General features: G+C 37.9%; 1 protein-coding gene across 2 annotated transcripts; it reads left to right on the top strand.

Moving 5' to 3' along the window:
* The first annotated feature begins 7,796 nt into the window (after positions 1-7,796).
* On the top strand, positions 7,797-21,509 carry LOC114881129 (cytochrome P450 6a2-like). 2 transcript variants are annotated; one of them, XM_029197795.2, is made up of 7 exons: positions 7,797-7,860; positions 9,106-9,194; positions 12,527-12,887; positions 13,961-14,486; positions 17,599-17,820; positions 17,922-18,173; positions 20,059-21,509. In XM_029197795.2, exons 3-7 carry the CDS (start codon positions 12,552-12,554, stop codon positions 20,220-20,222), a joined length of 1,500 nt encoding a protein of 499 aa, XP_029053628.1. In that variant the 5' UTR covers positions 7,797-7,860; positions 9,106-9,194; positions 12,527-12,551; the 3' UTR covers positions 20,223-21,509. The 2 variants fall into 2 exon arrangements, with proteins under 2 accessions (XP_029053628.1, XP_029053627.1); XM_029197794.2 differs by lacking the exon at positions 7,797-7,860 and adding an exon at positions 12,148-12,272 and having other exon boundaries at positions 8,997-9,194.
* The last annotated feature ends 100 nt before the right edge of the window (positions 21,510-21,609 follow it).

Genomic DNA, 21,609 nt, shown 5'->3' with positions numbered 1-21,609 from the left:
ATCATATTATCTCGTGCCTCAAGTGTCATGTTTCCACTTGACATAGCATTTCGGGCCTTCGCCTGGGTATGTTGTTTTTACGTTTCAAGTGGTTTCCGAACCAATCCTTTGAACGACAAGAAACCGACAATTTTCGGATCGGCCCGTTCCTTCGCCTCCGTATCACAGACCAATAGAACTTTCGAAACTCGGCAACGGAAAAATCTCTGGAAAATTAACATTGTCCTTTTTCAATAATCACACAGGTGATTATTAACATTGCTCTTTTATGTACAGCGTAGCACCGAAGATAATTGATCTGTTTAAATATATTTAGACGATAAAATTTGTCTAAATTAAATTAGATTAAATTCATAAATAATTTCATCGCTTTTGAAATGAATCCAATAATACCGCAAGATTTCAAATAAATTGAAACCCAAGTGACGGCACGAAACGCTATGTCAAGTGCCAACGCATGAACCTTTCCTTCGATGCAACAGCAAAGAATCGACAAATTTTTCGGATGGATCCGTTGCCTCCGTTCCTTTGGAACGCCACGCAGCAAAACGAAACTCCTCGCCTGTAGTGGCCCAGTCCTATTGCCTAACCGTTTCTATCAAGAAACGAAGAAATGTTGTCCGAGCCGCAGCACGCCGTTGCATGCAACATGGCAACGCCTGCCTGTTCATAAGGGTTCGGAACGGCTTAAAGCCGGGTATCCACCGGTATCAAACGCCCGTATCGTATCACCGTTCCGAACCCTTTTGAATAGGCAAGCGTTGCCTCGTTGCATGCTACGGCTCGAACAATAGTTCTTCGTGTCTTGAAATAAACTCCTATAGGCGCGAAGTTTCGATTTGCTGCATGCTGTTTCTTTATTGTAGGAGTCCGTCGCTTACAATTAGTACTGTACAACTTTTATTACATCTGCAAGTTAAAACAGGAATTTTGGGAATCGGTTTATAACTTATAGAAATAAAATAGGGGAAAAATATGTTATTATACCAGGGGTTCGAATTCACTTAATCCGTTTATTACTCGAAGAGGTCATCGTTTATTACCCTTGTTGCTTTCATCGGACTGGTATTACCTGTGTACCATGGAAGTTCGGTACCTCCACGCGGACTAGGAGGTACCTTCGCGTTTGCAAAACGCAACCAATCAGAATAATTACAAATTTACCCCCGACGACGAATTTCAACCAATACAGGAACTGGAAGTTTCTACACCGAAACCCCCACCACGAGTAGGAAGTTATATATTTCTCATCAATACGGAAAAAGATCAATGTTGTTTCAAAAACAGCAGTAGAAGCATTTCCTAGTTTCAACACATTTATTCTATTTTACTAAGTATACGAGAATGAATTTGCGTAAAAGGAAAGCTCTTGCGTACATTACATTGCATTATGCGTTGGAGAAACCTGAAAGAAATCCACCCCGTTGGTGGGTTTCTAACTTTCTTCGACGTAGAGAAAAATATAGTGCATCCGCGTTGTTGTGAGATCTTAAATTTCAAAGTGTCAGTGGCTTATATAAGAATTTCATGCGGATGCACCCAACAGATTTTGAATTTCTTTTAAACAGAATTGGACCGGAAATTATGCGGCAGGATACAAATTATAGAAAAGCCATTACGGCGCAGGAACGATTAGCTGTGACGCTCCGGTTTTTGGCAACAGGCAATGTTCTCCTACATTTATTTTTGTCCCATAGGAATTGCATACTTTCGAATGCAAACCATTGGCTTTTATATACTTCCTGTGTTCCTACAATCAAAATAAGGATAGAAAGTTAAATTGAGCCGCACTGTTTTCTGATATGTAATACTGTATAAAGTACCAAATATTTCTAACTTTCCATTCATGAATGTATAATAAAAAGTACTTACCCTTTCCGGTGTCAACACTTCTTTTCATTTTTAATTTTTCCCTCCTCAAACCTGCGAGGAGGTATTCTATTTTTTTTTACAAGCTGCTTTCGATTTATTTATTTCTCCGCTTAATTCCTCCCACGCATCTTCTTTTTTTAATTTATTAAAATAATCGCAATTTGTAGGGTTCCACAACACACTCTTGGATCGATATATTTCAATTAACGTGAGAATTTCTGCTTTCGTAAAATCCATGATCACTGCAGTCTAAACGACAACTAATCTTTTTTCGTATTGATGAGAAATATATAAGTTCCTAAACGTGGTGGGGGTTTTGGTGTAGCAACTTCCAGTTCCTGTATTGGTTGAAATTCGTCGTCGGGGGTAAATTTGTAATTTTTCTGATTGGTTGCGTTTTGCAAACGCGAAGGTACCTCCTAGTCCGCGTGGAGGTACCGAACTTCCATGGTACACAGGTAGTACCAGTCCGATGAAAGCAACAAGGGTAATAAACGATGACCTCTTCCAGTAATAAACGGATTAAGTAAACTCGCAACCCTGGCATAATAACATATGTTTTCCCTATTTTATGTTCCTAAGTTATAAACCGATTCCTCAAATTCCTCCTGTAACTTTCAGATGTAATAAAAATCATTTCCAATTTTCCAAACAGCAGGGGTTCCATTGTGCGGCACGGCTTTTGTCTTGCGTAGCAAGAGAATCACACTGTAGGAAATACTATTATAAATAAGAATTGTCCAAACCATATCGTACTTGGTATCATTTTAATCAGAGAAACGTCAGAAATATCTTGGTAACATTTTTATAAGAAAAAAATGAAAAATAACAAAGTTCAGTCGTTGCATTAGTATTATCTCACTGATATATCCGATTCCAGATCATATTATCTCGTGCCTCAAGTGTCATGTTTACACTTGACATAGCATTTCGGGCCTTCGCCTGGGTATGTTGTTTTTACGTTTCAAGTGGTCTCCGAACCTATCCTTTGAACGGCAAAAAACCGACAATTTTTTGATCGGCCCGTTCTTTCACCTTCGTATCACAGCTTAATAGAACTTTCGATACTCGGCAACGGAAAAATCTCTGCAAAATTAACATTGTCCTTTTTCAATAATGACACAGGTGATTATTAACATTGCTGTTTTATGTACAGCGTATCACCGAAGATAATTGATCTGTTTCAATATATTTAGACGATAAAATTCTATCTAATCTACATTAAATCAGATTAAGTTCATAAATAATTTCATCGATTTTGAAATGAATCCAATAATACTGCAAGATTTCAAATAAATTGAAACCCAAGTGACGGCACGAAACGCTATGTCAAGTGCAAACGCATGAACTTTTCCTTCGATGGAACGGCAAAGAATCGAAAAATTTTTCGGATGTGTCCGTTGCCTCCGTTCCTTTGGAACGGCACGCAGCAAAACGAAACTCCTCGCCTGTAGTGGCCCAGTCCTATTGCCTAACCGTTTATATCAAGAAACGAAGAAATGTTGTCCGCGCCGCAGCATGCCGTTGCATGCAACGAGGCAACGTCTGCCTATTCAAAAGGGTTCGGAACGGTGATACGATACGGGCGTTTGATACTGGTGGATACCCGGCTTTACACGGTTTCCTCGTCGAGCGGCTCTGTTCGCCTAGGGGGATCCCCCCAAGCGGAGGGGATAGCAATATTGCATATATCCAGACAAACTTTTGTTGCACATATCCAGGTTTTACTGTAGCCGGATAAGATGGTCAAAAGTGCCCCCAAACCAAATTCGACTTGCAATGGCTCATTCGATAGCTTATCAAGAAAAAACAATCTGTGCCAAGTTTCAGCCCTGTATCCGGGGGGGGGGGGGGGGGGGGGGTAGTAATGGGCAAAAATCTAAAATACACGTTTTGATCAATTTCTCTTATATTTGTGCATGAAAAATTATGAAAAAAATCCGCGATATTTCTGTTCATGAGGCACATATTATACTACCTTTGCAGATTTTTAGATTGAAAACCCGAGCTGTAAAAAATCAAATACCCCACAACATTTGGAGAAACGGCGATTTTGTATAGAAGGAGTCGCGGATCCGGATTTATATTTTTTTAGAAGTGTATATTATCGATACTATTATTCTCAATTTGTTTGAGAATGTTTGGTCAGGTGCGCCATAGTTAAAAAAATTAAAAACCAAGTTTTTCGTTATTTTTTGCGTGCCAGAGTTACTTGTACGGCGAATTTTCGTCTGTTCTTTATCACGTAAATGTGTTATACAATGTTCAATGTTTTTACGTACAGTGAAATGGAATAAGGATTTAAAAAACTAAATAAACTAGAATTATTGAAAGTACTTTACGTGAGTTATATCTCAAAAAATCGAAATAATGAATATTTTTGGTAATTATTTAGAAGTTGACCCTCCTCACCGATTTTCGTTACCTTGAAATATGTTGTCAAGGTCATCATTCTGAACAACTTTTCCCTATACATGTTACCGCCGCTCGGCCTTAGTTTCCGAGATATTTGCAAAAATCTTTAGTTAAACTTAGATTACGAGTACTTACACTGTATTCCGGGAAAAATGGAGACTGAATAGTGATTGAAAGAGTGATTGAAGTGGTTTGAGGTTAGGGTTTTGTTTTTGACTTTTTCATGTTATAATTACTCTTTCTTTCACCTTTTATGTATTGTATACCTATTATTCATTTTGTGTTTTGTCAGAAATCGGAAATATTTCGCCCATCATGTCGAAAAATGCCATTATACGCTCATTAACATCATGTTGACGTCGGAATAAAAACTCAGCTATATATCCCACGTAATGAGACGTACGAGTTCCATAACGAGGAATATTAGCTCTCGTATCACGCCATGTATGCTTTTTTTTTTTTTTTTTTTAACGAGGGTGGGAAAAATCCTATTACGCACACCGGACAGATGGACTTCCGGTAGTGTGGGACTTCTAATCGTAGTGTACCCACTAAAGAACCCCCGCCTCGAGTTCGCAGACCGGCAGGTATCGCGTGAACCAACCCCCGGTACCGCTATGTGCATTTCTTCGGGGGGTAGTGCGACAAGTCTGGCTAATAGTCATAACTATGATGGCCTTTAAAACGCCAACTATTCATCAGGTTATCATATTCATTCAGATTTTGATTGCCGGCGACTTAGATCCCGTATTTGCGCTATGCCCTCAACTGGCCATCTACGCCGAGAATTCTGTCTTCTCTGTGATTGTCAAAGGATCGCCTTTTTTATAGGGTATACTCCCCCACATTATCTTTAGTCAATATGGAGATTATACTATGCCATCTATACGTTTATTCTCGCTCTTGTCCTTAGCAATGTGCTATCACGTCCCCTTCAGGGATTGTATCGCCCTTATTCATCAGTAGGAAAACCGCGATTTATCCTGGAATGTTCCCTAACACCTTATCTATTTCTAGGAGACCGCCTAGGCGCTGTTATTGACATAAATAACAGTAAAAAAGTTTTACCAATTAGGCAGATGTCAAATTAACGGATAAAATTCTCCACCGTAAGGGTGGAGACCTGTACAACGATTACGCCATGTATGCTCTAAACCTAAACCTAACCTAAACCTTTTTTTTTTTTAGGAGAGGAAATGCATTTATGCACGCGAGGGACGATTCCCCTTTCGTCTATTCGGCTAGAGGGGGCCCGGGCAGTGTGGGACTCATACCCGCCCTGAGGGGGCAGCCTGGCGCCCGTTTGGTGGGGGCAAACCCAAGGAGGCAACCCCAGAAGGGGGCAACCTGGCAACCCGACCCCGAAGGGTGGGGTTTAGCCCAAGAGTAGGTCTCAGCCCAGAAGGGGCGACCTTGAGCAGGTAGTCCAGAGGGGACAGTCCTGTGGCTGGGTATACTACCCACTAAAACCTCTCCCCTGTGTGGGCCGCCAGTACCCTTTGGGATATATAACAGGTTACTAACGTATAGCCACAACGGCGCTTTGGCAATTCAATGCATTTCGCATTATTCCGTCCTCCCGCAGAAACGCCATGCGCTAGGCACCATGGGGCATCTACAGATCCACGCCGTTGCACCTCTGATCTTGCGGTAGGACATTTCAACCTGAGCAGTACACGCAGGAATTTTTCTTCAGCAACGATCAGCACCGGGGCATCCTCCAGGATCGCGCCTTCCCGGTGTGACCGCGCCACCTCTTTGCCTGCCTAACACTATTGCCAGGACAGGGGTTCCTCTTCAGCACGGCCAGGACAGGGACATCGTATCTCCACAGTTGACCGTGCCCGTCTTCGTCCACCATGGTAGGTCGATAATGATGATGTGGCTTATCCTCGATGTCATCACGCCCACCTGTCCTTCCACGAAGTCAGGCCATTTTTCTTCAGCAACGGTCGGCACCGGGGGATATCCTCAAGGATCACACCATCCCGGCGTGACCGCGCCACCTCTACGTCCACCTGGTGGGTTGATAATGATGATGTGGCTTTTCCTAGATGTCATCACGCCCACTTGTCCTGCCACGAGGACAGGCCATTTTTCTTCGGCCACGATCAGAAACCGGAGCTCCTGCTCAACGGGTGATCGCGCCATGTGTTCACCTGTTTCAGCAGGGCTTGCTCTTCGGCCACGACCAGGAACCGGAGCTCCTGCTCAACGGGTGATCGCGCCATGTCTTCGTAGGCTGCAATCCTCGATGACCTGTTCCACGCACACTCGCACACACACTCTCACGGGCTTCAAGCAACCATCAAACTCGCACAAAATAAATGAATAAATATATAAATAAATAAACCAATAAATACCTGTATCCTGATTAACCCCTTGAAGGCGTCCTCTTCTCCACTGCAGCATCCCAGCCACGACTGTCTTCATTTTCCGCCTCTTCTATTCACAAGTTGTCGCCACTCTTCTTCTGCCTCGCCGTCTTCTCTTCTCTGAGCCACGATGCCCGGAAACCTACCGCATACACACCGCACACCCACACTCACATTCGCACAAGCCCTCAATCAAGCATCAACACGCACAAAATAAATAATTAATTATGTAAGTAATAAAGAAATAAATACCTGTGTTCTGCTTCACCCCCTCGGGAAGTCCTCTTCTCCACTGCAGCGTCCCAACCACGCCTGTCATCAGTTTCCGCCTCTTCTTTTCTGGAGTCATCGTCGCTCTTCTTCTACCTCGCCACCTTCTCTTCTGCTTTCAGCCATGATGTCCCGATACCTGTTACATACATCCCGCACACGCACACCCACACTCGCACACACTCGCACATTCTCACAAGATCTCAAGCACACAAAAACAAATGATTAAGTATAGTAATAAATAAACGAAAGCTCACCCGTGTTCTGCATACCTCCTTCAGAGCGTCCTCTTCTCACTGCAGCGCCCCAACCACGACTGTCCTCTTCGCTGTCTTCCATCTTCACGCCCCCCTTTTAGCCGCCTCTTACGACAGGCAGGGGTTACCGTGGCTGTACTCTAAACCCCCCAGCCACAGGGGTGAACCTAACCTAAACCTAACCTAACCTAACCTAACCTAACCCTAACCCTAACCCAAACCTCAAACCACTTCAATCACTATTCAGTCTCCATTTTTCCCGAAATACAGTGTACTGGTGACATAAGTATAACTGCAGTTTTTTACGAATATCTCGGAAACAGGCCGTGCGGCGCGGCGGTAACATGTATAGGGAAAAGTTGTTAAGAATGATGACCTTGACAACATATTTCAAGGTCACGAAAATCGATGAGGAGGGCCAACTTCTAAATAATTACCATATTTTTATTCAAAGTGTCCAGAATTAATTCCATCAGTGTAAGTTGCATCAACACTTGTATAACTTCCCCTTCTTGAGGTAACAGCAAGTTATTATCACCAATCACATGAGACCTTGATTATAACGTCTGATTTTCAGAAGACTTGGCACGGTTTGTTACTTATGTATCAGTTGAGATTCAAGTGTTATGTACAGCAACTTTTACGAAGATCCTACAGTTCCTTTACCTATAGTGAGTTAATACTTGAACTATCGACGTTTGATGCACACTTATTTTTAAGTTGAAAATAATGTATATTACTAGATAGATAAAGGATAAAACATAATTTAATATGTCCATTTCAACAAAAGTACCTCGATAAATAAGGTATAATATAATTTAAAATAAGAAACTGGAAATCAATCATTTTGACCTCTTTGGTAGTTCCAGTGTTAATAGTTTGTTAATACTACATATTGAAACAGTGGTGCAAATAAACATGTGTGTAGGATTATATTATGAATTGCTTACTCATGGCGAATCAGATCAATTTAATTTACATACTTGTCAACTACTGAAGTATGCAATAAATGAAGGAACTATACATAGAATTCTTTTTCTTACATCTATTTATATGTGGTTACACTTTGCTTACATTGACATTGACAACTATTATACTTACATAACACGTTAAACATACTTGTACATTTTCGTTCATATCTTATGTTTTCACATTTTCTCAGGTTATTAACTCACATATTTACATATCTATAGTGTTAGGCGTATTTACAAATAATGAATAATACATTAATTGCTAATAATGAATAATTTATCACTTGAATTGAAATTATTAATGCAACAAAGTTTTTTGAGAATGACGAATTATCTTTTATTTGAGTAATGTAAATGACCAATTTAAATAATAATATAACAAAATTCGTCATTTGTTATTCGTCATTTTCGAACAACTTATATTGATTTTTAATACATAGATGCTACTATGCTATAATTGCAATTTTTATGGGCTATTTGTTCAGGAGTTTCTTATTGTTAGATGTAAAAGCAATGTTTTTTAAATAACATTTGCTGTCATCTACACTTGAACACATAAACCATAGATTTTATTTTGAAAAGTTCAAATATGATCCTATGATAGCATTTAAAAGTTAATGTTTCAGAAATTAATAAATAATTTAAATTAATTTCAGTATAAAGGAATAAATTACATATTAACTTATTTCTTGCATATTTTTATTAATTATTAAAATTCTTCGTTTTGTGTAATCATTCTTATTTGACATAATAACTATCATAGAAATCACCAAAAACTTATTTATACAAATAATATTAAGTTCCAAATTAGCAGCTTTTTTAATTAAACGCCACCTTGTATGTACTAACCGAGCTAAGCTCGTCACGTTTTTTACTCTGTCACGAGAATCCACTTTACGACTTAATTTCTCAATTAATCGAGACAAAATGTATCTTAATTTGCAGTTAGTGATACCTAGTAGTACACTTTGGAATTGCTTTCAGTCAGTATACTGCTTCAATGACATAAAAATACTTGGATTCCGCAATTGTAGGTATGTATTTTGTCGATTTTTCTTCAACTTTCTAAATTAACAGAAACTCATTAAACCATGTTCAGAGAGCACTGCATTAAATCTTACTCTTTCAAATGAACCGTCCCCCAGCTCAAAATCTTCTCATATAAGGACAATAAATAGATTCTTGTAAGACTGTAAACCCATTTTTTGGATTCATTGTGTCGGTAATACCGCTCTTTTATCTTTCCCCTCTCCCCCTCCCCATGTAAGGTCAATATCACCTATTTCTGATAATTTTTTACAAATCATGCCAATTCTGCATTTTTCGTTTTATATTCAAGATAATTTTGTTTGTTTACCATCACGCTAATAATATTCTTCGTCAAAAATGTTTTCGCGAATGCTGTGTCATTACTTTTCAATTTATATTTAAACATTACTTTGATAAGAGAATCACTCCTTGCGTATATTGATAAGGGAATCCATCATTACGATTTCTATAACTGATACGTTTCATCAATCACAGAATACAATAACTTGATACTGAAAATGTAGTCAGAGATGGTTATATTATTTATACAGAACACATATGTTATTTTATTTAATTTTCTGTTTCATATTATTTTGACTTTTTGAATTTTACATTGTTTCTTTAACAATTTCTTTAATTATTTTCTCAATATATAAAAATTATTTGTTTAAAAATTATACATTTAACCTTAGGTTAATATCCTTGTACAGTAGAACTTCGATAACTCGAAAACCTCTATACGACGAAAATTTTTTCCATTCCCTTCCGCTCCATTATAAAAATCTCTATAACTCAAAATAAAACTTCCGCTAACTCGAATTATTTGTCGCATGCGTAATATATATTTTACCTCTACAACTCGAATTTAGGAGAACCATGACCTCTACAAGTCGAAGTTTACTTCTATACATACAGAATTGCCTCGAAATAAGCAACACGCTCGGGTCTGGGCAGTTGCTTATTACGGATCAGGTATGCTATACGGCTCGACTTTGTTCTTGAAACGGACGATATAGAACACGAGAAACGAGTGAGAGATCTGAAGTAGTGGCAAATCATAAAGTGATCGGCCGAGCAAGGATGTTATTTTGTGAACAAGGATAGAATATAGCATGCCCTCTCATTCTCGCACTATTTCGCTTATGTCGAGGCAAATATACCAGACTGAGAAAGCATTATATATATTCCATCCTTCTTCTACTAACCGATGTCGTCAGTCGTGCGTGATAATTTATTACCCAAAACATCCGCTTCTCGCTTTCATGGACCTCTCACTCATTTTTCGGACCTCTCACTTTGCGGGCGACTTCAAACAAAGAAGAGGGGATAGAGATTTACAGTATTGCTTCGAAATAAGCAAGTGGTCTCTGCTTCGAAATAAGCAACTCGCTATCCCCTCTTCTTTGTTTGAAGTCGCCCGCAAAGTGAGAGGTCCATGAAAGCGCGAAGCCGATGTTTAGGGTAATAAATTTCACGCTCGACTGAGCAGTGACAGCGGTTAGTAAAAGAAGGATGGAATATATGTATATAATGCTTTCTATCCTTGTTCAAAAAATAACATCGCTGCTCGGCCGATCACTTTATGATTTGCCGCTACCTCGGATCTCTCACTCGTTTCTCACGTTCTCTATCGTCCCGTTTCGAGAACAAAGTCAAGCCGAATAGCTACCTCCCTCGAAATAAGCAACGGTTCGGTCCCGAGCCACTTGCTTATTTCGTGGCAATACTGAAGTACATTTCTGCTAGATAAAAGGTTTCTCATGAAAATACAAAAATAGTGCGTACAAAGTAAGTACTTACGTCCACTCTTTTTCAAACTTTGACAAGCACTTACAAATATTAAAAATCACCAAAAAATATCATTGTTCACATAGACGTATAGAGGAATTTCCTCGTGTAGCAGTCGGAAGAAAACAAACGGTGTTTCGTCTCGGGATCGTCTGTTATGCCGGCAGTACACACTCGCCGAGGCGACCCGAGACCAGGCGAGCACGAGAATGTACTTGATGGTCTTCGCCTCGCCTCGTGCCCTCTCGCCTCGTGCTCGAGGCGCTCGGCCTAGACGCGAGCTTTCAGGACGAGTCAAAAGAAGCGAAGCCGACACTAGGTGTACACGGGTAGCCCTCGCGAGAGTGTACACGGTGCTCTCGGGTCTCGGGTCTCGGGACTCTCGTCTCGGGAGATCTTGCGTTCGAATCGCCTCGGCGAGCGTGTACTGCCGGCATTAGACTCGTCAGCGGGGCTGACAACAGACGACCCCTGCCCCAGACACCTATCATACCGCGGTTCGAAAGTTGTATATATTCGAGCCGCATGCCGGGCAAGCGCTTGCGAGAGCACGGTTCCTCTCGCCGCCACCTAGCGCTCCCCGGCCCGAACTCAAGGCGTCCGGGGAGTCGAAACCCCCTCCATTAAACGATTGCGACACTCGTATTTTTAGTTTCCACGTAATACTTCATTTCTTTCCAAAATTACACATTTTTACAAAAATGCCTGTTTCTCAAAAACGGTACGCGATGGAGCAATCCTGAAACAGGATCCAGTATTAGTATGAAAAACTCTATAAGAATCACGTAATGGATATTGCAAATCACAGAAAAAGGTTGAAGTGTGATATTCCTAGAATGTTAGCCTTTTCCTCACATTGTCCGTAAAACGTAGGCTGTACCACCACGTTGTCCCTCGAATGTAGGCTGTTTCCACATTGCACAGACACAACTTACGTATTCAACATGTAACGTGTACAAATATTATGTGTATTTCTTCTAGAAATCCGCTTTTGTAATTCATTTAAAGCGATAATGAAATAAATTACCCAATAGGTATTAATAAGTAAACGTGGTCCAAATTATATCGTGTTTGGTCTGATATTAATCACAAAAATCTCACCAATATGATATTAGTAATTGCATATTAAAAAAGTTGATGCATCATGCTGTCCTTCTCTTTTATTCGCAGCCCTTTTCTTTGTTCGGCAAACTACAAAAGGGAGCTGCCAGGCTCAAAAAACGATTCTACTCTTCCGAAGTTGTCCCATTTTGATTCCGAGCTGAGGGGCAGTGTGAGAGACGTTACTGTATAGGGTATATATTTTATAGCAGTTTTTAATGTATTAACAATAGCATTTTGACTTTTATTTTGCACATATCTGTTAAAGTATTCCTTGTATTCAAGAGTAATAAACAGTTCTTTAAATCTTACTCTCTACACTTGATTGTCTACTCAAAACTGCCTTGCTAATTTTAAAAAGAGAAACTACAGCCACTTTAATGTTCACAGGATCATATCCTACCCTACCATATTACTTGGATTAATAACCAGCTTTTGCTTGTTCAAGATCTGTTTAGAAAATCTGGAACAACATGATAGAATATTTCCAAATACTCTGCGGCATTACTATAGTGCTTCTTTATCTCTATTACCATCACACTTCTAACTATGATTTTTGGAAGAAACGAAACATACCTGGACCAGCACCGACAATACTTTTTGGAAATTTGAAAGAAATAGCCTTTAAAAAGGAATCCATGAGTGAATCTGTGAAGAGACTATATGACGAATTCAAACATGAACCATTGTTTGGAATATTTGAAGCTACAACCCCTACTTTGATTGTCAATGATTTGGATCTGATCAAAGATGTTCTTGTTAAGGATTTCCCTATATTTGCAGATCGAGGACTACCTTATTATAAAAAGGTACAAAAGTCATTCTAATCACTAACCAATTATTTCAATAGATGATGTTGTGTTATTTAATCTAATCGAATGGTATGATAAATAGATCAGTAAATGTGGGTAATAAAATTTCGAGATCAGAATTTACAATTGCTTGTATTTCTTCGTTTTAGACGACAAAATAACCATATTAGATAAATGTAACTTACTTTTGACAGAAAAAATTAATAATTACAGATTTAGTTTTGGTGAAAAGTAGCATGTATCTAAACTTTTAATACGCATTGGATGACATGAATCAGCTTGTATCTACGAGTTTTTAATTATTCGGACGACGGACCATGGAGAGAGTTCCAATCTGAATTTAATTTTGTATTTTATATAAATTTTCATTTCTTAAATTCTATACCGTTTTTTAAAAAATTGTTCTCTCAATATATGAAACTCTTTCGTTTAACAATAAGGTATAAGGGTAAAAAGGCGTCCAAATGTTACTATATCTTGTATTCAATTTATTTTAATACTATTTAATAATAATGTAAATAACTATTTAGTCTTACATTGCGTATAGTTTCGTAATTACTTGAATTCTTAAATGGAGTCCATGAGACCCTCATGAACGTCGGATTAAATAAATAATACTATGAACTGCAACAGTGACGTAACTAATGGATTCAAAAGGCCCCCCCCCCCCCCCCCCAAATTAACAACCAGAATATTTTTAATTTCACCAAACTTTGCCGAGAATTAGCAAAAGTAAAGAAAATTATACTTAATGGTATCACAATATTAATAAGCTATGAAAGAAAAATTTTTAAATCCTCTTGTAATTATGGTTGCGCCACTGAAATACAATTATAACTACAATAAAACCTTATTGTATAATTGCCGACGAGACCGTAAGGGCAACAAATTTTTCAAGCATTCAAGCTCTCATTTGAAAGGTAGGAGGAAAGATAGAAATGTATCATTTTCATAGATTATATTGGTAGAATAGTGGCACTTGTATGTTTTAAAGTCCATGTGAACACCAAACCACTCACGTGGGAATATGACGAGAGTCTACTGTAAATGCTAACAGATTGTATTCATAGGTAGAACCATTAGCGGAACATCTCTTCTTTCTGGAATCCGAAAGATGGAAACCACTGAGGGCAAAACTTTCACCAACTTTTACTTCCGGCAAACTCAAAGAGATGTTTCCTCTTATAATAGACTGTGCGCAACATTTGGAAGAATACCTGGACAAAATGATAGAGAAACAAGAGCCAATAGAATGTCGCGAATTAGCTGCAAAATTCACTACCGATGTAATCGGTAGCTGTGTCTTTGGGATTGTTACAAATGCTCTCTCGGACGAAAATAGTGAATTCCGTGAAATGGGCAGAAGATTTTTAGCACCATGTTTTCGAACGACAGTTAGAACTGCAATAAGGCAGTTCTTCCCTCGACTATACGTTTTGATTGGAAATTATATTCAAGCTGTTGGAGTGAGCGAATTTTTTATAAATATGGTATCTGATACAATGAGATACAGGAAAAAAAATAATATACATAGACCAGATTTTATTAATACACTCATGGAACTTCGAGAACACCCTGAAAAGCTGCCAACTGTTGGTGAGTATTTGGATTCGTAATACGAAATATAAGCGACCTAATCTTCTTTTGGAACATAATCTTATTTAACAAAATAATCACAAATGCGTTGATTACTACATTACCCATATATGTGTGATGGGTTTTGCATTCAAACCTATTGCCCCTATTATTATGCATACTCATATAATTGCGGGTAGTATAAATTTCCACATGGCAGTTTGTTGACTCACTTAATTAGAAATATTTATTAAAAATTGAAAGTGTTGGCATAACACAATAAAAAAACTAAACTGGTAGAACATTTTTAGTCGTTTAAAATGAATACGGAACCTAATCTCTTGTCGCTTGTCATAATGTAAAATAGGAAATTCTAAGCATTCTAAACAACAAATAAAAATGATTGAAATGGAATAATTAATAAACGTTTGAATTGGAGGCTTCGTTAATGATGAAAAATTTGAAAACAATTTAAATGAAACTTACCCATTCGTTTCTAAATTAACCTGCTACGCTGAAAGCAGATAATTGTCACTGGGAAACGAGGAAACACGTTTGGTAGAACAGCTGCTTTCATGATCGGGTCAGTGAACTCCCCTCATTTATTGCACTTAGGTATGAATAATAGGCGAGGTGTTCCTCGTCAAATGTTCAGAATCGATACAGTGACCTAGTGGTTAATTTAGGTTAATTTAGAAACGAATGGGTAAGTTTCATTTAAATTGTTATCAAACTTTTCATCATTAACGTAGCCTCCAATTCAAACGTTTATTAATTATTCCACTTCAAACATTTTTATTTGTTGTTTAGAATCCTTAGAATTTCCTTTTTTACATTATGATAGGCGACAAGAGATTAGGTTCCGTATTCGTTCAAAATCACGACTAAAAATGTTCTACCAGTTCAGTTTTTTTATTGTGCTATGCCAACGGGGTGCCAAGCCGTTCGTTCGTGACATACGTCTGGCCCGATTTTCGTACCCGACATTGCAGTCCCTGGGACTGCGCGCTATACGCGTTCGGATTGGTCGGTGTATTTTGTTATTAACTCGAAAACCAAGCCTTAACCAACATTTTGGTAAAAGAAAAAGTTGTTTAGAATCACCTTCCCAATCATCCCTCTTCAGCTGTCGAGGTAGTCGCGTGACACCCTGTATATCCTACTACATATAAAAGGTTTCATCGCGAACGACACATTCCTTGCAGAATAACATGAAGGAATAGATTTTTGGCTATAACAGTAATTATTAACAAATTCCATACATTTTTGCAAGAGGGTTCATCGCGGATATACCTCCTACTAAATGTGAAAGGTTTCATCACAATCGGTACATTCCCAGTAGCATAAACGCCGGAAGATATAAATGAAGTATTACGTATTTTGCGATAAAAGTCGTTAGAAATGAAAAAATACAAAAATTTTTTTGCAGGACCAATTGGAAGATATACTCTACAAGATGCAAAATTTTCGATCCCACTGGTCCATTAGTCTTGCGGTAATCGGTGAAAAATGTAAATCAAGCATTACGTTCTTGCAAAAAAATCGTTAGCAATGAAAAAATGCAAAATGCCTTTCTGACGGAACCAAGTGGGATATATACTCTACAAGATGCAAAAAGTTTCGTTCCGATTGGTCCATCCGTCTCGGAGTAATCGGCGAACATACATTTAGAAAAAAAAATCGTTACGGATGAAAAAATGCAAAATATTTTTTTAACGGGACCAATCGGGACACATACTCTACTAGACGCAAAAGGTTTCGTCCCGATTGGTCCATCTGTCTCGGAGTAATCGGCGAACATACATTTAGAAAAAAAAGTCGTTAGGAATGAAAAAACGCAAAATATTTTTTTTACGGGACCAATGGGGGTAGTTATACGTTATAATCTGATTGGTCCATTCGTCTCGCAGTAATCGGCGACCGAACGTCGCACGTACATGAAATACATAGTACGTTTTTTTGCAAGAAAAAGCGTTCGGAGTGAAAAAATATAAAATGGTTTTTTAACGGGACCAATCGGGAGACATACTCTACCAGATGCAAAAGGTTTCGTTCCGATTGGTCCATCCGTCTCGGCGTAATCGGTGAATATGCATAAAAAAAGAAGAAATATACATATATACCCATCAAATGGAGTATCCTCCTCCTTTTCGAAGTCGGATAAAAACCGATTTATGCCGTTAATAGATTTTTGACTACAACGGTGATTCCTTAACTTAATTTCTTTAGAATGCTGCTTTTCCACTACAAATACAACCAAATCAGCGATTGCTCTATTAGTGGGACCCGATATGGCACAGGACCTTAGAATGCGGCGGTTTTTTAAAGGAGTTTTTAATACGCGACCATCAAAATCAAAATACGACCTGATATAGGACCCTAAGATAGTTTTAAGTTATTTTACGTCGTTACCTGAGAACGGAGAATTAAATCTAAAGATGTTATCAGAAAAATTAATAACTTTACTAGCGCTAGTTACGGGACATAGAATTCAAACGTTTTCAATAATTAATATCAACGATATTAAGAAAATACAGGATATATACGAGATTAAGATTCCCAGTAGAATTGAGACTACAGGCCCGAAACAAAACAACCAGTTCTTATCTTACCTTTCTTTTTAGGAAATAGCAATCTTTACGTTGCGTCTGCTCTAGGTTCATATCTAGAAAGAGCAACATCTTTACGAGGCGCTGTAGAAACTCTGTTCATATCTTTCAAAAAACCATATGGGACAGTCACAAAGTTATTTATAAAGGACAAGTTGAAATGACGCTGATACGTTGTTTGTTTTTTGATGTTTGATTGTTAGATTATTTTAAAAAGTAAATAACATTAACTAATAATAACTATATATAAGTGTGGTCTCTCACCAAAACGTCTACACAGAAAAGTTTGAATGAATATTTATTTTGTTATTCATACTTTTCAGTTATACACTAAATTTTATAATATTTAATACTAACAGATTAAATTTTTTTTTCGAAATCATTTATTAATATCGTAAAGAATACAATTTTGAAATTTCCTGCTTTCCTTCTACCGCCATTTTCCCTAGGGAAATCTGATTCGATCGCAAGTGTACATATAACAGGGAGCAAGTGAACAAACAAAACGTTATTGTATTTTACAGAATTGACAGATGAGTTCCTCACCGCTCAAGCATTGGTTTTATTCATAGCTGGATTCGAGACCTCCTCGACGACTATATCCCATACTCTTTACGAATTAGCGCAAAATCATGAAATACAGGACAAATTACAGAAAGAAATAAAACAACATGATGAAAAATATGGGAAAACTTTAACGTACGATCAAATTAAAGGAATGAAATATTTGGAAAAAGTATTTAAAGGTATATATTATTCAATAAAGTAATCACATAGGACCAAAAATACTTTTCTATTAAATTTTATTAATTTTACATAATTTTCCACCTATTGTTCTTTTATACAGAAACATTGAGAAAATATCCAATATTACCTATGTTACCGCGAGAAGCATTAAAGAACTACACGTTTAATGGTACAAAAATTACCATACCAAAAGGTACAAAAGTTTGGATACCAGCATTTCCGATCCATCGAGATCCAAATATTTACCCAGATCCTGATAGATTTGATCCTGAGAGATTCACTGAGGAAGCGATTGCCAACAGACACCCCATGAGTTTCCTGGCATTTGGTGATGGCCCAAGAATTTGTATTGGTATGGACAATTTTAATATTCTAACAATATTTAAAAGATCTTTCCAATAATAAAAACAGTATTAATATTATATATAATTTACTGTATACATTAATGTACGAAAATAATGTAAACAGGATATCAAAAAAAGAATGTGCACTATTAACATTACATTATAACGAAAAACTTTTTATCATTTTGTAATTTGTAACATCTTTTCCAAAATGTAAGTTATTTTATATTGGTTATTTCGCTTAACGCTTTTATGATTAAATTAACCTTTTTTAATAATTTGCAATTATTACTCATACAGGATAATCCTCTCGTTAGTGGACCCAAAAGGAAGTGCCGCAACAATAGTGCCATTTCTGTCATCGGTTACTTGACGGAGGTGGCCCCTCCAGCGAAGACGGCTGTGTGCGTGAAAATCTGTATGATGAGCAGAAGAGTCTCAAACAGAATATTTTCTTAACACATTTTCACGCACACAGCCGTCTTCGCTGCAGAGGCCACCTCCGTCAAGTAAGCGATGACAGAAATGGGGTGTCGACTTCTTCATTCTATTGTTGCGGCACTTCCTTTTGGGTCCACTAGCGAGAGGATCACCCTGTATATGTCTACTACTGCATGTTTTTACTAAATGTGAATTAACTTTTGTTCTATCTAAATCATGTGGAACATACGTGTTCCATTAAACACTTGGCATCATAAATGAGAATACATGATGCGGCAAGAAAGTTAGTAATGAGGATAGTAAAAAATACAAGAGGCGTCGTTTTTAAGTAAATCTCTCGCTTTTCTTAGTAATTTGGGGTATGAAGTCGATCTTGATTGTTCACTTCGGACACCATCTTCAATATCATTTTGACCATTTTTAAAACGTTTGAACCAACGAAATGTCGGTGCATGAGGCAGAGCATTTAACATGTCACGTGTTTCACTTGCAGTTTTTCTCAGTTTTACGCAAAATTTTATATTATAACGTTGCTGTATCGTAAAGATTGTGACGGCACAATAAAACAAGACATTACTTCTGTATGTTACGAAAACGAACTATCGTCTGATGCTATTAGTCGACGCTTTAGATTATTGGAACGATTAACGGGGGGGTTTCGAACACAAATAATCACAACTTAATCTCTCTGTTAAACACAAACAAACTTCACTCTTCCAGAACACAAAGATGAACATAAATCTTCTGTACTCGTAACATAACTAAAGCTTGCTCTGTTCGACGCCTCGTGTTTATATTGCCTTTTCCCCACTCTCTTTTATCACTCGAATTCCTACCTATTTGATTCGCACCTCTGTCTAACAAGATCATATTGCGATATATCTGTTTCGACCATTCGCATAACATTGTTACCGCACCGTACTCGTATGCCTGCAGACATTCAGTCTCATTACCTTCTTGCCGTACAGAGTAATTATACTTTTATTAAAGTTGGAATGAAAAAATAATGTTGTATGGCTCGAATATAGTGGAATCCAATGATTATAATCATCGATAATGTTATCAGTAGGCTAGTGTTATCAATTGTAATAATTACACTTGGGGCAAACAATAAGAATTCTTAAAAAACTTTCACTAAAACCTTTCTTTAACTAATTTTTAATTGAAGCAGATCTATCTTCTACATGATTGCATGATAAAAGTTTTTAGAAAATACGTAATTACGTAGATGTTTTCTTGAAGCGTTCCCTTCAACTTTTCAACATAAATTGTTGCAGTGAATAGGGATCATAATTGTCATAATCGTTTACAATAAATTAACTTCGATAATGAGTATTTTTTATCCTCTATTTAATACATATTATCAAAAATCTCAAATCCCAAAATGATAATAAGCACATTCCACTGTAGCACGAGTACACATATGACGTGATTGTTTATTTCTATTTTCAGGTGCACGCTTTGCGAATTATCAAGTCAAGCTTGGAATTATAACAATCCTAAGGAACCACAAAGTTGATGTTTGCAAGGAAACCATTATTCCATTTAAACATGAACCACAAGCGTTATTATTGTCGTTACAGGGAGGAATAACCTTAAAGATAACAAAAATGTAAAACTGATACACCGATAGTTTGGATGTATGTACATGTGTACATTATCCTGCAAAGTAAGCTCTCCTAGGGAAAATTTCATTACGGGGGAAGCAGGTATTCTCAAAATATTAATTTTGCCTATATCAACATTAACCGTGATTTTTTGATAAAATTTAGTATATGAATAAGAAATATAGATAATAAAATAAATATCATATCAAGTTTTTCCGTCTAAATGCTTATACTCAAGAGGTGGAGGGCCATAGACTTACAGTAAAAGCTGGATAAGTGCAAGAAAAGATTGGCTGGATAAGTGCAAAGTGGCTATCCTCTCCACATGGGGGGAACCCCCTTGGTGAACCGAGACGCTTGCCCAGGAAGCCGTGTAATATGATCCGAACCGTAATATCGGTGTGACTAATTCTAATTCAACAATAAATGTTACACGTTCAAAGTAAAAACATCTGTTCGTTTATAACTACGAGAACCTTCAGACGGCAATTCAAGCAGATACATTTTTATTATCAACAACCGTTTTAAGCATGCATTGCCAAACCAATACTTCAAATTGAAAACTGACCTTCAGTCCCTTAACCGTCGTCAATCACCATAAAATAAAAGTTTCTGAGCTCCGACTCTTTTGTACAACGGTCAGAATTCAAAATAAACAGACACTGCAACCAACCAGCCCCAAAACGTACCGATATAGGGACCAGCAGCAACGGGATTTCTCCACGACAGCTAATTGCCGGCCGCATGTGCGACGCAGATACGAGAAAACCCGGAGACCGGGGCAATTTCCACAAGGCTTCGAGGACTATTGGGTCAACATCACCCAGGTCATTTTGCAACTTGCAAAACTACCCCACCACATTGGACTCACCCCTTCGGACCGAACAGCCAACCGGTACTGGTGACGGTTGGAAATTCGTCCGATTGGTCCCCTAACCGAAGAGGCCCACAGGAGCCTCCCACATCCAACTCCTTAAATAAGCGAGAATTCTCCCGCCGACACACACAAAGTTTTGAATTCTCGGTGTCAGACGTTCTGATTGACATCTTAGTTTTTGAATCTTGACACGCATTAAAGTATCTTTACATATTACGATCAGTCTACATTGATTACAACCCTTATCCGATCTGTCTCCTTAACCGGTCGCAGGATAGTACGCGATTCGTGGCGTCGGTCAAACCGTATCGAGGATTTACGTCCCTCGTTTACGCGGATCGTATTGCAATCCGCTAGTCTCGTCGTGGATACGTACTTGAAGAAACAATAAAACTTGTTTATTTATTACTTTTTTTTTAATGAAACTTCTACTAACGCATTTGTGAGATTTTTCTGATTAAAATGATACCAAACACGATATAGTATGAATTATATTTATCTATTAAAATAATAATAAAA

The sequence above is a fragment of the Osmia bicornis genome, chromosome 14 (genome assembly GCF_907164935.1).
Source record: "Osmia bicornis bicornis chromosome 14, iOsmBic2.1, whole genome shotgun sequence".
Classification (NCBI taxonomy): Eukaryota; Metazoa; Arthropoda; class Insecta; order Hymenoptera; family Megachilidae; genus Osmia; species Osmia bicornis.
Note: the sequence above shows the minus strand (reverse complement) of the source record. Positions and strands in the feature narration are given on the sequence as shown.

What these genes read in the sequence shown, in the direction of transcription:
- LOC114881129 (XM_029197795.2), top strand. Translation starts at nt 12,552, where the DNA reads ATGATAGAATATTTCCAAATACTCTGCGGCATTACTATAGTGCTTCTT. An exon ending in TGAAAAGCTGCCAACTGTTG is followed by an intron (nt 14,487 to 17,598) that starts GTGAGTATTTGG and finishes TGTATTTTACAG; the next exon opens with AATTGACAGATGAGTTCCTC. An exon ending in TTTGGAAAAAGTATTTAAAG is followed by an intron (nt 17,821 to 17,921) that starts GTATATATTATT and finishes TCTTTTATACAG; the next exon opens with AAACATTGAGAAAATATCCA.